This window comes from Tyto alba, unplaced genomic scaffold (genome assembly GCF_018691265.1).
Source record: "Tyto alba isolate M040663 unplaced genomic scaffold, T.alba_DEE_v4.0 Super-Scaffold_16, whole genome shotgun sequence".
Taxonomy (NCBI): domain Eukaryota; kingdom Metazoa; phylum Chordata; class Aves; order Strigiformes; family Tytonidae; genus Tyto; species Tyto alba.
This window is the reverse complement of record NW_024881278.1, coordinates 6,959,169-6,972,010: the sequence shown is the minus strand read 5'-3', so window position 1 is coordinate 6,972,010 and position 12,842 is coordinate 6,959,169. Positions and strand designations below refer to the sequence as shown.

The 12,842-nt window shown below is 41.8% G+C and overlaps 1 protein-coding gene across 5 annotated transcripts in view; it reads left to right on the top strand.

Annotated features, from left to right (window-relative positions):
* Positions 1-12,842, top strand: part of CCDC85A (coiled-coil domain containing 85A) — a 169,421-nt gene that overhangs the window by 140,607 nt on the left and 15,972 nt on the right. For 4 of the 5 annotated variants that reach the window (XM_042789571.1, XM_032989244.2, XM_032989246.2 and 1 more), the window contains one exon: positions 10,050-10,126. The exons of the other annotated variant lie outside the window; for it this stretch is intronic. In XM_042789571.1, the coding sequence (XP_042645505.1) occupies positions 10,050-10,126 (77 nt within the window). The remainder of the gene's footprint in view (positions 1-10,049; positions 10,127-12,842) is intronic. 5 annotated transcript variants of the gene reach the window in all.

The window sequence follows — 12,842 nt, the reverse complement described above, 5'->3', positions numbered from 1 at the left end:
TTTGGTTTCCTCTGAAGCCCTGGTAAAACGTAGGTTCCCATGTTTTGTGCCTCTCACAAGTGTTATTGTTCTGAATCACTTAATGATGTGCGTTTATATCTGTATACTTTCACAAAATAAAATGCAGTCTTTGGTTAGTTCTAAGGCCCAGCAGCAGTGTAGGATACAGCCATCATGATCTTGGGGAAGGCAGGAAAGTCAATGGGTCAGGGAAGATGTGGGTTCAGGGTAGAGAGAACCATGTGTCTGACCACATGAATGGGGAAATGTGGAAAAGGTGCCTAAACCCTATCCCAGGGAGAGCTTGGATGCCCAAAAATGCTATGTGGCAGGGTTCAGCATGCAGCACCCAAGTCCCCTCTGCCTGGCACTCACTGCCCCAGCTGTGGTTGTGAAGAATCAATGGCTGCTGAGAGTCTCATTGGAATAATCACATAATCTCAACATCATATTAGGACCCTAGAGGTAGTGGGTCAGGTCTCCAGAAATTGAGGAAATAAAAGAGGTGAAGCTGGGGCAGGATCCTGCATTAGGTGGGTGCCTGGTCTGGCACAGGCATCTCAACGCCCCTGAGGTCAGGTTGGTTTGGGGTATCAAGAACATGCAGGAGACATCTTCAGAGTTTTCCACAGTGCTGAAGTAGTTTAATAAGGTGCTGATTTTAGCTAGAACTGGACATTTAGACTGATTCCTGATCTCTGAGATCCCTCCTGGGCCTTTCCCCTCCCAGGGATTTTGTCTAGAGACATGGATGTTCCAGCTGAGGAGGAAGCAGCCCAGGCTCTCGTGTTACGTGGCCTTGCAACACAGATTATTGGAGATGTCACTACCTACAGCTAGTGACATACTTGCACTGACAGATTTTTGGCTCACAAGGTATGTCATTTGAATACTTCTTTTTATTACTCCCACAGTCAGCCCGAAAAAGTCTTACGGAATAGATGGAGGCTACACAGACCACCTTCTCCTCTGCTATCGTATAGCTGCCAGCATGAAATGAATAGTTAATTTTTCCTCAGAATTAGGTCCTGTGCTGAGATTGCCAGTGGAGTAATTTTACAAAATGGTCATCTTCCCTGCTTCAAATGTGACCAGGGTCAGTAGGGACAGGAAGGCATTATTATATGATGGCTCTTTAATGGGCTGTGGGAAGCAAGAGGGTGTTTTCAGTCTCGAGGACATATTTAATCTTGCAACATCTTTTACTAGATTTAATAGTCTGTCCTACATCTTAATCAGTCTGTGTAGAGAAATTAATCCAAAAACCCCTTTTGTCCTGATAATTTTAAATCTTCATTGTGTTTGCCCACGTTAGCCTGTCTTCCTCTGGCAGTTCCCCAGCTTCTGCTCTTGCCTGATCACGGGAGTGATCCTCATCGCTCATTCATAGAGATGGATAATTGTATAAATATAGCTTCTTTTTCCCTTGGAGACCTGCTGGTTTTGTAGTTTTCCCCACTGTGTTTCCTAGTCAATATCCATCCTATAATAAGACACTCGGGATTTGGGGGAAGACATTCTCCCACTTCTTTCTGAGTGGGCTGAGTGTCCCGGTGCAGCGGTGGTGACCCGCTGTAGCTGGTGCCTCCGGCTGATGCGCTGCTCCCGGGAGGAGACGCCGCACTGCTGCCAAGTGCTCGCAGCTGCAGGGACAGGCCGCTCGCTGGCTGCAGCCGCGTGGGAAGGCTGGGTGTTTTGTTTCTAGGGGTGAGAGGCGTGGGTGTCCCCCCTTGCCCTCTTTTACCACTTAGCGATGAGGTCTGGCCCCCCCGGCGGCAGGCGCTGCGTGTAGCCATGGCTCCATGACGCCTTCCCATCGAGTGCTACCTGGCACGCCTTGTGCACAAGATGGGGACACAGGTCTGAAATTCAAAAATAGATCTTGTGCTAGTTAGACTCATTATTCCAATATGAAATTTTAACACAGCTAGTAAGACATTCTGAGTTTAAGAGTGAGAGTAAGACTCCTGATCCTCTCAGCAGCTTTTCCTGTACTCCTGAGACAGCAGTCTCTCACAGAGAATAGCTGAGTTAAATCCTACTCTCTTCTTGGGTTATTGTTACGTGATATTTTTGCCCCGAAGACTGGGTGTGCCAGCATTGCTCTGCACGTGGGAGATGCTGTTGCCAGGCTGGCTCTCCAGCAGGGCTCACGCAAGGCTTCACGCCGCTGCCCGCACACCGCGGTTCACTGTGAGGTGCTTCTATTGCGGGAAATGGAGCGGCGGCAGGATCGGAAGTGGGCCAGGGAGCTAGAAACAGAGCCTGAGAGAGTGGCCTTGCTGCCCCTCTTGCTTTTGTGGCACTGCCAGCTGCCCAAATATCTCTTGAAGCCACGATCAGATGGTTGTCCAGGTTCTCCCTGGTGAGACTACCTCACTGGAAGCCTCTCTGAGCAGGGAAAGGTGTAAGGGGTCAGGAAGGGACTCCCTGACACAACTCGCTGTGTGCCATGGTCTGCAGCCTGTAGAGAGTAGGACGCAGTCTGCTGCTGTGCACTTGCAGATCGTGGTGTCCAATTTATTTAATGGTGTACGCAGCTCCAGGATCCTTCCTGGCCTTTGCCTCTCCATCTAAACTTGCCCCACATAAACCCAGAATGTGAACTGTTGGTTTCACTTGCACAAGGAGATATCTTACTGAGGAGGAAGAGTGTGGGTTGGTTGTTCCTCCACATATTCACGTGGCTATCAATCTTTGTTGTGAGCTTTGGCACCTGTTTTGTAGTTGTAGCAAGAAAAAGCTGTTGTTCAGTGGCTTCAGTAATGTGAAAGCTTCTATTTCTGCTTTCTCAGGGACATCATTTGAATTTGGTTTTGAATCACACAAACAGTAACCCATGAAAAGGGAGTTTACAGGCTGGATAACTGCCTTTAGAATTCTTGGAGAAGCAGTTTTCAGTTTTGGCCTACATTGCAGTCTTCCAAGGGGGGAAGCCAGTATAATTATGAACTAGAGCTTGCTGTAGCAATACTAAAATTCTCAACCAAACTAATTTTTCTATATTTTTCTCCAAAATCTGATGATTGGAGCCTGTGAAATACAATTCTACATGATAAGAAAGGTGGCTGTGAGCATCAGTGGGGAGTTGCAGGGATGATGAGGGACCGTTAGTGCATGTACTCAGCACCTCAGTCACTTTGACCCTCCGATCCTCTGTTTTTTGCACTAATATTGCTGTCGCTGGGAAGCTTTATATTTTTATTTATTTACTTATTTTTCATTTTGTTGTACTGCAAAGGGTCATTTAACATGGGCACAGCAGAACTGGGAGGAGCTGGAGGTGGCTCTGGATGCATGGGGCCACGTCGGCGTGCATGGTTTCATGCTGGCCTTGTGTTTGCAGGAGACGGAGGGCCTTTCCAGCTGGGGACTGCTTCACAGATGCAAATCAGTGTGATCAGGAGGCACTGGTGTACGATCAAAATGTCTTTTTGTAGATTTCTTTCTATGTACCAGTAGTGAAACCCTCCCTTATTTATCTCTGCAAGCCAGTGCCCTCATCTACCTTCCTTCCCCAAGCAAAGCTATTCTCAGGCTTGCCTTTTCCAGCCTTTCATTTGATTTCACACAGGAGCGCTCTGAACACCCCTCCTGTCCTGCTGCTGGATGTGCCTGCAGTTAGGGACACTCCTAATGAGCAAATGAGAGTGCAGTGGCATAGGAACAAACCCAAGCAGTTAACTAAGTGGAGCCGATAAGGATTTTACCAATCATAAAACAGAGAAAATCAATACCAAAACAAGCTAACAGCCAGTGGGAAAGATTTTAGCAATAGTGTAATGGTTTGATTTTCTCAGTTTTCATCAATAACGTGGGAAATGCATTTAGCACAGGCTGGAGTGGAGCTAACAGGGTATCTAGCAGGCCAGCAAGAAAAGCTTTGCCGTTGTCACCTCTAGCACCAAAAAACCTCAAACAAACCAAGGTTAGTGTTACAGCAGACCATTAGCGTGACAGTGTTATCCAGCTGTTAGCAAGAGTGTTACGGGTAGCTCCAGAGAAGTAGCAAACAAAAGCTTACCTTGTCTGACATCTGATAGCATTTTTTGGAACTCCTGTGGTCGAATCCTTTTTCTCTTTGAGAGTTTTTTAAACTCTTTTTAAGCTGCTTTTTTTTTGTTGGTTTTTTTTTTTTTTGGAGATGAATTCAACTCTAAATTTTGTTGCACCGTAAACAACGTCCAACAAATTTCAACTTAAATCAGCAAAGTTCTTACGTGGAAGACAACCCTATATTTTTAGTAGGCTGTGTCACAAGCAGCATTTGGGTGACCTCGAGCATTCCTTGGGTGACCTCAGCAAGAGTGAAACCTGCGGGTGCTGCTGCAGCAGGGCGATGCCTGTGCCTCAGCACGGGGAAGCGTGTGCACGGCAGCCCGGACCTGCTCACTGCGTCTGCATAATCCACAGCGTCAAAGGGGCACTTAAATCCAGACAAGTGTGAACACATTGGCAATCTGAGTCAGGCAGCATCAATGAATCATTAAAGGCATGGCTAGGGTTTACTCGAGACAATAAGAAGTACTTTTTATTGTACTAAATAGATAATTCATGATTAAAAGCTGCTGCAACTGAGAAAACACGATTTTGATATGAAATCTGTGAAAAAATGTCTGATTACAGAGCTAACATAATTAGCACATGCCTGTGTGTAATGTGTGCCGAAAGGGGAAACATGGCACGTGTTGCCTGAGAAATATTCTAAGTGACAGGGGTAACGTTAAATTCTGGATGTTTGAATTGGCACATGTAAGCTTTTCCCTTTGCTAAGATTCAGTTTTGAAGTACTCGGTGAACTAGCTAAGCTTAGTTAATTATATTTTTAATTACAAGGAGAAGTCAAGAAGTGCTGGAGCCATAATCACAAGAAATCCTAGCTTGGGGTGGGAGAATTTCAGACAACAGTGATATTGAGAAATGCAAACCCTATCTTAATGTTAATGCTATGGTGTTGGCTGTCCCAAAACTTTCAGAGAATATGTGCCTCTGTGGTAAATAGCTCCTAAACATTCTGTTGAGCTTAATAAAATTTTGCCTTAGGCAAACGTCTTTCTGTCTACATGATAGCACTAATCCTAATGTCGCTGCGTTACAGGGGAATTCAGCTTCACTTTAATAAGAAGTTCTCAAGCACTTATTCAATAGGAGCATTATGTAAGATGTGCAACCAGAGTAGAAAATCATAGAAGACAGGGCTAAAAATGACCTTCGGAGGTCATCTAATCCTGCCTCTGGGAGTCTGGATGCTGCCAGTGTAAACACTGAGCAGCTTCACTAGTTTAGAGATGCAGGTGGTGTAAATGTGTATCAGTGTAAATCAAACAAGGTAGCTGAAAGGGGATGGATTGCAGTAATAACATATTTTAGTCATGAATATTAATATTGAAGTAATTAAATCAGATGACTAGGAATTATAGGACAGGGAGCTACTTTGCGTGTCATTGAATCTGCTCCCCAGTTAGCATAGAAACCCTTCCATAAATGTATGGAGCTGTCAGTTAATTACAGGGGGGTTTAAAGTAGCCCTTGCACAGCCTTGCTTTTCATCTTCCATTTATTGAAAAATTATTTAGTTTTCATTGCAGGATGCTGGGCGTGGATCTGAATGACCAAAATCTGACTTGATATGCAATTATTATATTCCTGCCAACACAGTGCAGGAAGAGCAGCATAACAAATGACTTTCCCAGTTGAAGTTGAATATACCTTAACTGAACCTTCTTTGCCGTACATCAAAGTATCACTACACATAACATGCTCAATTCTTTGCTGAGGTAAATTGTTGGCAGTTTCCCTCATCTATACTGTAAGTGTTTAAAATATGCATATTGGGATTTGACAGCTCTCCAGATTCTGGTGACCTCCTTTAGGAACATGCATACCAAATAGAGCTGAGGTAGGGGAAGCAGAAAATGTTGATGTTAACAGAACCAAGGTGATGTTTGCATTATCGTGAAATCGTGTTTCTCTGTTTTCTGGCCATGAGGATGTAAGGACCGGTGGCTGCTGCTGCTTCAGAGCAGCCTTCTGTCCAGCGTAGCACCTTCTCTTCATGGTGGCTATAAGTTAATGGCTAGGGATCAAGGCAAACAGTGTTACTCTTTTCTCCTAATACCTCCAAGCTTCTAAGTATTTTCAGCTTGGAGGATCTTGCTCTACATCCTCTGGGATGTCTGCTTTGCTCATCCACTGAATTACCAGTTTTCTCCAAAGTTAAAAGATTCTATACATTTTTTTTTTAAACTTCCTTGAAGGAAGTAGCGTCTTTTGCATTGATGGGTTTGTCCTTTAAAGTTAGTCAAAAGGAGGTCTATGGAATCCCCATGCTCAGTTTTTGCAGACAACTATTATAATTTGTAATCAGTGGTTTTTAAAAATGCAGAGAAATAGAATTTTAGTCACTGAGTTAAAGCATTGTGCACTACTTTCTCAGTTTATATCAGTACTAAAGGTGTTGCATCTCCTACTCTTTCTTTACCTCAAATATTCCTCTGGTCATTAGATAAAACCCCTTCTACCTGCTGTATTGTGCTCGTTTTTCAAGCACATTTGAACAAGCAAAAGTGTAGGTTGGACCCTAGAGTTTTTGCTTTCTCTGTTGTTCTGATCTATTTACTTTGCAGGGAGCTAACAGGCAGGTCTTGGACCTCAGTCTATAAGAACTTCTCCAGTTCAATCCCACAGTTGCCTGTGAGTTGTCACCCTCCAGTCTCTGAAAAAAAAAAACAAACCCAGAAAAAAAAAAAAGCATCAGAATTTAACGTGACATCCTCAACCATTCTAAAATAGCAGAGGATAATCTAGCTTAAAGAACATTATGAATTACTTGATAGACTGAGATCAGGCGCAGTCACACAAAAATGGATAAAGCCAAGGCACATATGTGCCTGTGGCAGCAACGTAAGAGTCTGATAGTTTGACATAACCCCAAAATATCTACTCGCTTCAAGAGTGCGGATGTCAAAATAAAAAGAGATCAGTTACGTAAATATTGATGTTCTTTAGTAACATGTTAGAGTGATGGATGTGGAGAAAGGGTGGATTGTCACTCAATTTCCCTAAAAGCAAGATATTACTGTTTCTCTAATAATTTGGAAAAGAATTTTATTTTCAGCCCTGGAATGAAGCACCACACAGTGATCATATTTTCAGTGATGCTAAGAGCACGGGAAGCTCAAGTGAGCTCAAGTTGGGAAGCTCATTTGGTAGGAATCCTTTCCTGAGAATAGGAATTGTTCAAAATTGTTGCTCCTGTAGAAGTGCATACAGAAGGAAGATGTGAAGGAGAGGAAATAATGTAACCAAGAAGCCCGCAGGCGATGAAACTGGTAGCTTGGCTACTGCAGTGTCATGTCTCTGAGGTCAGATCTTGTTTACATGTGGGCCAAAATTATCTTTTTCTCTGTTTTTATTTGAGTATGCATTCGAGCTCAACATAGTTAACAGTTTCTGAGCTACTATGCAGAACATAGTAGTGAAGCTTTTACAGTGTTAATAGAGATGCTGTTTTTCCCTGCTTGTGTTCTCCGCAGAGGAAACTCGGCAGATTTGTTTTTGGAAGTTTATCTATAAGCAGTCTACAAGTCCAGTTTAAGATTCTGCAAATAAGGAAGGGCTTTTTTGTGTACTTGCAGCTCTGTGAAAATGAACAATGTGAGATAAATCTGTTTGGGGAAGGATAAAACACAAAAAGCTTTTATGACTGATGACATCAGCTAGGGATCATCTTGTTTGCGCAGGTTATGTTTTGGAGCAGTGGTTGCCTGACACATTGTAGCATCTTATTAAATGCTTTATTTTAAGGCAACAATAATGTGTGGAAGTGATGCTAAGCTTCTGTACTGCTTTCCCGTTGGGAGACATTTGTTTTGAGCTCAGATACTGAAGCTGAAGCATTACTATCATCAGTTCATTCTGCTTCAGTTTTAAATTGCTTAATTGTCTTGTGAAAATTTACCTGAAATGACAATGGACTGGTATCAGGTAACTCTTTTCTGGATGGCATTTTAAGATCTGCTCTTTATTTAGAGCTCTTTACTTGTCTTCAGGCAGATTAAGAATAGATGGATCATACAAGCCTTCTCATAAATACTTTTAAGATGCAACTTTTTGAGGTTTTTTTGTTTGTTTGTTTGGGGTTTTGGGTTTGGGTTTTTTTTTTTTTTTTTGAAGTTTGGTGACAGTGTTTCACTTTGTGTATTTCTAATTCCGCTCTTATGTCCTTGACTGGCTTTTCTGCTCATTTTTTCCTCTAAGTTCATAGCATCACAGCATAAATATATTAACAGATACTGAAATATAGATGCATCTAGTCTATGTGTCAAGAAGAAACACATAAATAAGGATTTGCTAGATCAAGCCTTTGGTAGATGACCTAATTTTCTGTTTTAATCAGATTACAGAAGGAGATTTAAATAACTGTTTCACACTTTAGAAGGGTTAACAGGCACAGAGATTTCAACCCAAATCCTCAGCTGGTATGAACTGGCATTGGGAAGCTGTGAACTGACAGCGGAGTTGTGTGATTTGAAGTAGCAGAGATCTCAGCTTTAGACGCCCAATTTATAAGAGAAGAAAGAAAACTGAGAGGCAAACTTTGCCAAGAGGTCTACATCATATGAGGAGCTAATAAATGGTAAACCACAAAATCACAGAAGTCCCAGAATTGAAGAGAATCCAGAAGGGAGCTTGCATGAAGTGGGCTGGTGGGCACGGCTGGGAAGTTGGACTCAAGCATGAAGTCTGAGCCCAAGTTACAGCAGTGGACTTGTGACCAAGGAGTTTAGAGATGGCTAGTGCTGAAGAAAGTGCATACTTCAGTCCCTCTGAAAAGATGGCTCCACAGAAACCATCTTATGTACGAAACAACAGGGAGAAGAGATAAGATGTGCTGGGAACTGTTGCCTGTGCTAATGGCTGTAATGGTGAGGGAGCTTCTGCGGCTCCTCCCAAAAGTGCTGCTGCTGGGAAGGAAGCTGATTTGATGGGAGGAACCCTGTTGTATGCAGTTAATTGAATAAGCTGTTCATCTTCTAAGTGCTCATCTGAGCTAGGCTTAGCGACTCTCCAGAGATGCACCCATCACTGGCTATGAAAACCTTATGCAGCAGAGCGCGCAAGACCTCAGATTACCTCTTTCCCTTTTATTGTACAATGCTATTTTTAATCCAGTGCCTTGCTGTGTATTAATCGTTTTTGACAAATTACTGTGTGTTGTCTTCATGTTGTGTAAATTTCTGTACTCTATCTGTGTATGCATATTTTAGCCTATTGCAGTCTCGTAAGAGCAGTAAGTGACACCTCATTTCCCATCACTGTTATTTTATGGGCAGGCTGGCAGGGTGATTAGGTATCAGAAGAAAATGGTACACAAATTCCCCCTGTCCATTTAAACCAGTGAAGAGCTCTGTTGTCAATGCAGCTTTGCAGGATTATATCAACTGACAGGACTGCCCTGATACCCGTGGATTCCGTACCATTAATCATCAGAGAGATCATTTTACTAGTTATGTGGTAGTGTGAGGACAAATATGTTACTGGAATTGACATCTCGGAGAAAGTTGAGTGGATCATTGAGTCAGGAGTGAGTACATGGTGGACTTGCATTTACGTACAAGGAGGTACGAGAGTCAGCAGTGTTTCTGCACTTGGAAGATATCTCTTACAGTCAAGTGCTACTTTCTCAGGCATGTATTTCTCTTAGATAGAGGACTTCAATAGCAGAAATTCGGCCACCCAAAAAATGTGTGATGATAAAACTCCTGGATGCTTTTAGGGGTTTTGCCCTTCTGTAAGATACCCTGTGTCTGGGAAGGGACCAACTTAAAGCGCTGCAGTTTAGAATCAGAAGCACCAAGGAGTTGGACTAATTCTAGTATCAGCACTATTTGCACTGCCCTTGAGAGGACCAGAGCTGAACGTTTAATGGACATTTGAGAGAGGCAATCTGCTGTGAGTACAAGTCAGAATGTGGCACAGGCTCTGACACTAGTAAACACAAGCAGATCTCTGTGGATAATATGAGTTTTTTTCTTTTTGATTTTTAGAACCAACCTTGTCCTATGTTAGGCAGCTGGAGGCAAGAGTAAGACAGCTGGAGGAGGAAAATCGCATGCTGCCCCAGGTGGGTGACTTCTGTTGGTGGGAACAGTAGCCAGCAGCTAGACAGAAATGCTCGAGTCTTCGTGCTTGAAACAAAAATCAGTATTATTTGACATATGACGTTACTGCATTTGAACACTCAGGCGGATCATTTGGATAACCGAAAGCACCCACATCTGTTTGTTCATCTTGCTCGTGATTAAGTGAGGTATTTATTTAAGGCTATGACAATGCTTTCATTAATTTTTCTACTTTGCAGGTGTTGATACCTTGCTAAGAAAAATTCACTGGAAGCTGCTCCTTATAATTAATTAATTGAAGGGTTGAAAATCTCAGTGAACTGACCCTTTACATTCTGGTTTTATTCCAAGAGCTTCTTGTTATTAAAATAACAAGTACTTTTTATAGTTAACCAAAATATTTTGCTCTTAAATGCAAATGTTTTAAGTAATAATAATAGGATTATTTTTTTTTTCATATTTTGAGGACTATGTTGGATATGTAAATGCAAGACTGAAATTAAATTGAATAAAGAAGCAAATATGAAGTTAAAGGTTTTCCCAATATGTTTTTAAGAATGAAAAATTTTGAAGTTCATTAAGAATGAATCAAAGACACTTCTAATTTTTTATATATGCACATATATACATACCACTGTATGTTTCTATTATATTTTGTTAAGTAATCCTTAGAATTATCTGTAAAGTCTCCAAATGAAGTTGCCCACTGGACAAAAAAAGAAGTTGCATTGTGCTTAAATCAAACACTAGTTTAAATGAAGACATTGATCTGAAGAAGAAAAGTGCTTTTTATTGAACTTAGCACTGCTATTTGAATGTAACAATCCAAGATAACAGTGAAATGTAGTAAGAAGTAAAATTCACTGGCTCAAATTTATGCATTTGTATAAGCTAAGATTAGCTAGAAAATCTCAGCCCCAGGTTAACAATTTCCTTAAGGCAGATTTTAAGTAAAGTGTGGTGGGTTTTTTCCTCACCTATAATACGACAGTTGGAAGGGCCTCTATAGTTCTTGTTTAGCTCTTGACTTACTAGGTGACCTTAAGCAATTTATATAAATTCTCTGTACCCTAATGTTTTGATCTGAAAAAGGAAGACAGCAGGAATCATTAAATGTCTGTCCATTAACATGTATACAGTCTTCAACAGGGAAGACAAAGGTTGATCTTCAGTGTTAAAGAATATTATTTTCTTGTCAAGAATGGTTTTCAGGGACATGTTAACAAAGCTGCCTGAAAAAATACCATTATGGTTTGTCTGGAACAACACTGGGGGAGAAACTGTGCAGAATGTTCTTTGTGGGTAAAATCTTTAGAAGTGGCCATATGTTTTATTTGTCTGGGGTTTGAGGTGCTCACGTGGAGATCCATGAAGTGCATTACCAGATCTTGCCAAAGACTGGAACACCCACGTTGTGGATGTTGAGTTCACTGAAAATATCTTAGATGGGGTGCCAAAACCAGAAAATAGTGCTTGTGAAAATAGCACCTAAGCCCATATCTGTTGCAAAAGTAATTGTAACAAAATATGCTAATTGTGGGTTTTTGAAGGGAAAGAACTAGGTGAGCAAGCCTGCAAGCTGCTTTTTGTTTTTAAATATACAGGTCAGAGTTTGTTTTATGTTTGGTTTTGTTGGCACAAGGATCTGTAGCAGAGTTCTGAAAAATCTCCTAATATCTCTGGATACGTTATTATAAGAAATAATGAGTGACAGGGGTTCACATTTCCTGGCATATCTTATTCACCTTTCCTCCTGAAGAAGGTCATTGCTTTGGGGAGAGGAAGGAAGTGTGGACACCAACCTTATTCTGACTTTGCATTTGATTACCTTGGCATTACATTTGCATTAGTTCATTTTGGGGGTTTGTTGTTCCAGGGAATAATACCTTGAACGTGCTGTCAGCGGTGATCAGGCTCTGTCACAAAGACGAGGATGCAGGAGGGAAATGCATAAGCTCCTGGCACTGGTTCGATTCCATTGAATGGGAGGAATGGGAGTTTGTTGGGCATTAAGCCAAACCAAGTGCTTTTGACAAATCAGCTGAAAATATATGATGAGCTCCACAACTGATGAAGGTTTTTGGCACAGCTCTTACTCAGTGTTGTGCCTTAAAATTTCAGCAGTGCTTCATTAAGGGAGTGCCTTTAGCTTTTTCCGTAGCACCCTTCGATGGTGTACTGGAGCACTGGGAGGGTTTGGGAGTTGCAGGGCTGCGCTCAGTATGAGAGAGGTGATGACTTGCACTCGTGAGTGCAACGCCTCTGCTAGGTCTTTACTGAAGAGTCTTTGCCTTGCTTTCTGAGGCTTTTTTCTCTCTTCTTCCCATGCTTTTCTTCTTTTTCCTCTCTGCTTTCAATATCCTTTCTTTTCCCTCTTTTCTGCTTATGTGTCACTCATGAAAATGCACTGGCACATTTGTTGACACCTTCTTCAAATAAATCACTCCTTTCATCTATCATTTAGCTGCAGTTCTTTTCCAATTTCTTTTGCTTTGCTTGTCTCCCTCCATACTTATTAGTTTTCTTTTCAAAACCCCACAGACCTCTAATGTAAAGGTTTTATTAATATTTAGTGGCAAGAACATTTCCAGAGAAAAGGGTTTTAAGTGTTGCCATCACTGTTCAAATGGAATCTGAGTTTTAGTTCACTCCACTGCACTGAAGGGCTTCTTTCTCAAGGGGAAGTGCGGTACCACCACTGAGTCAATATTTTAATCA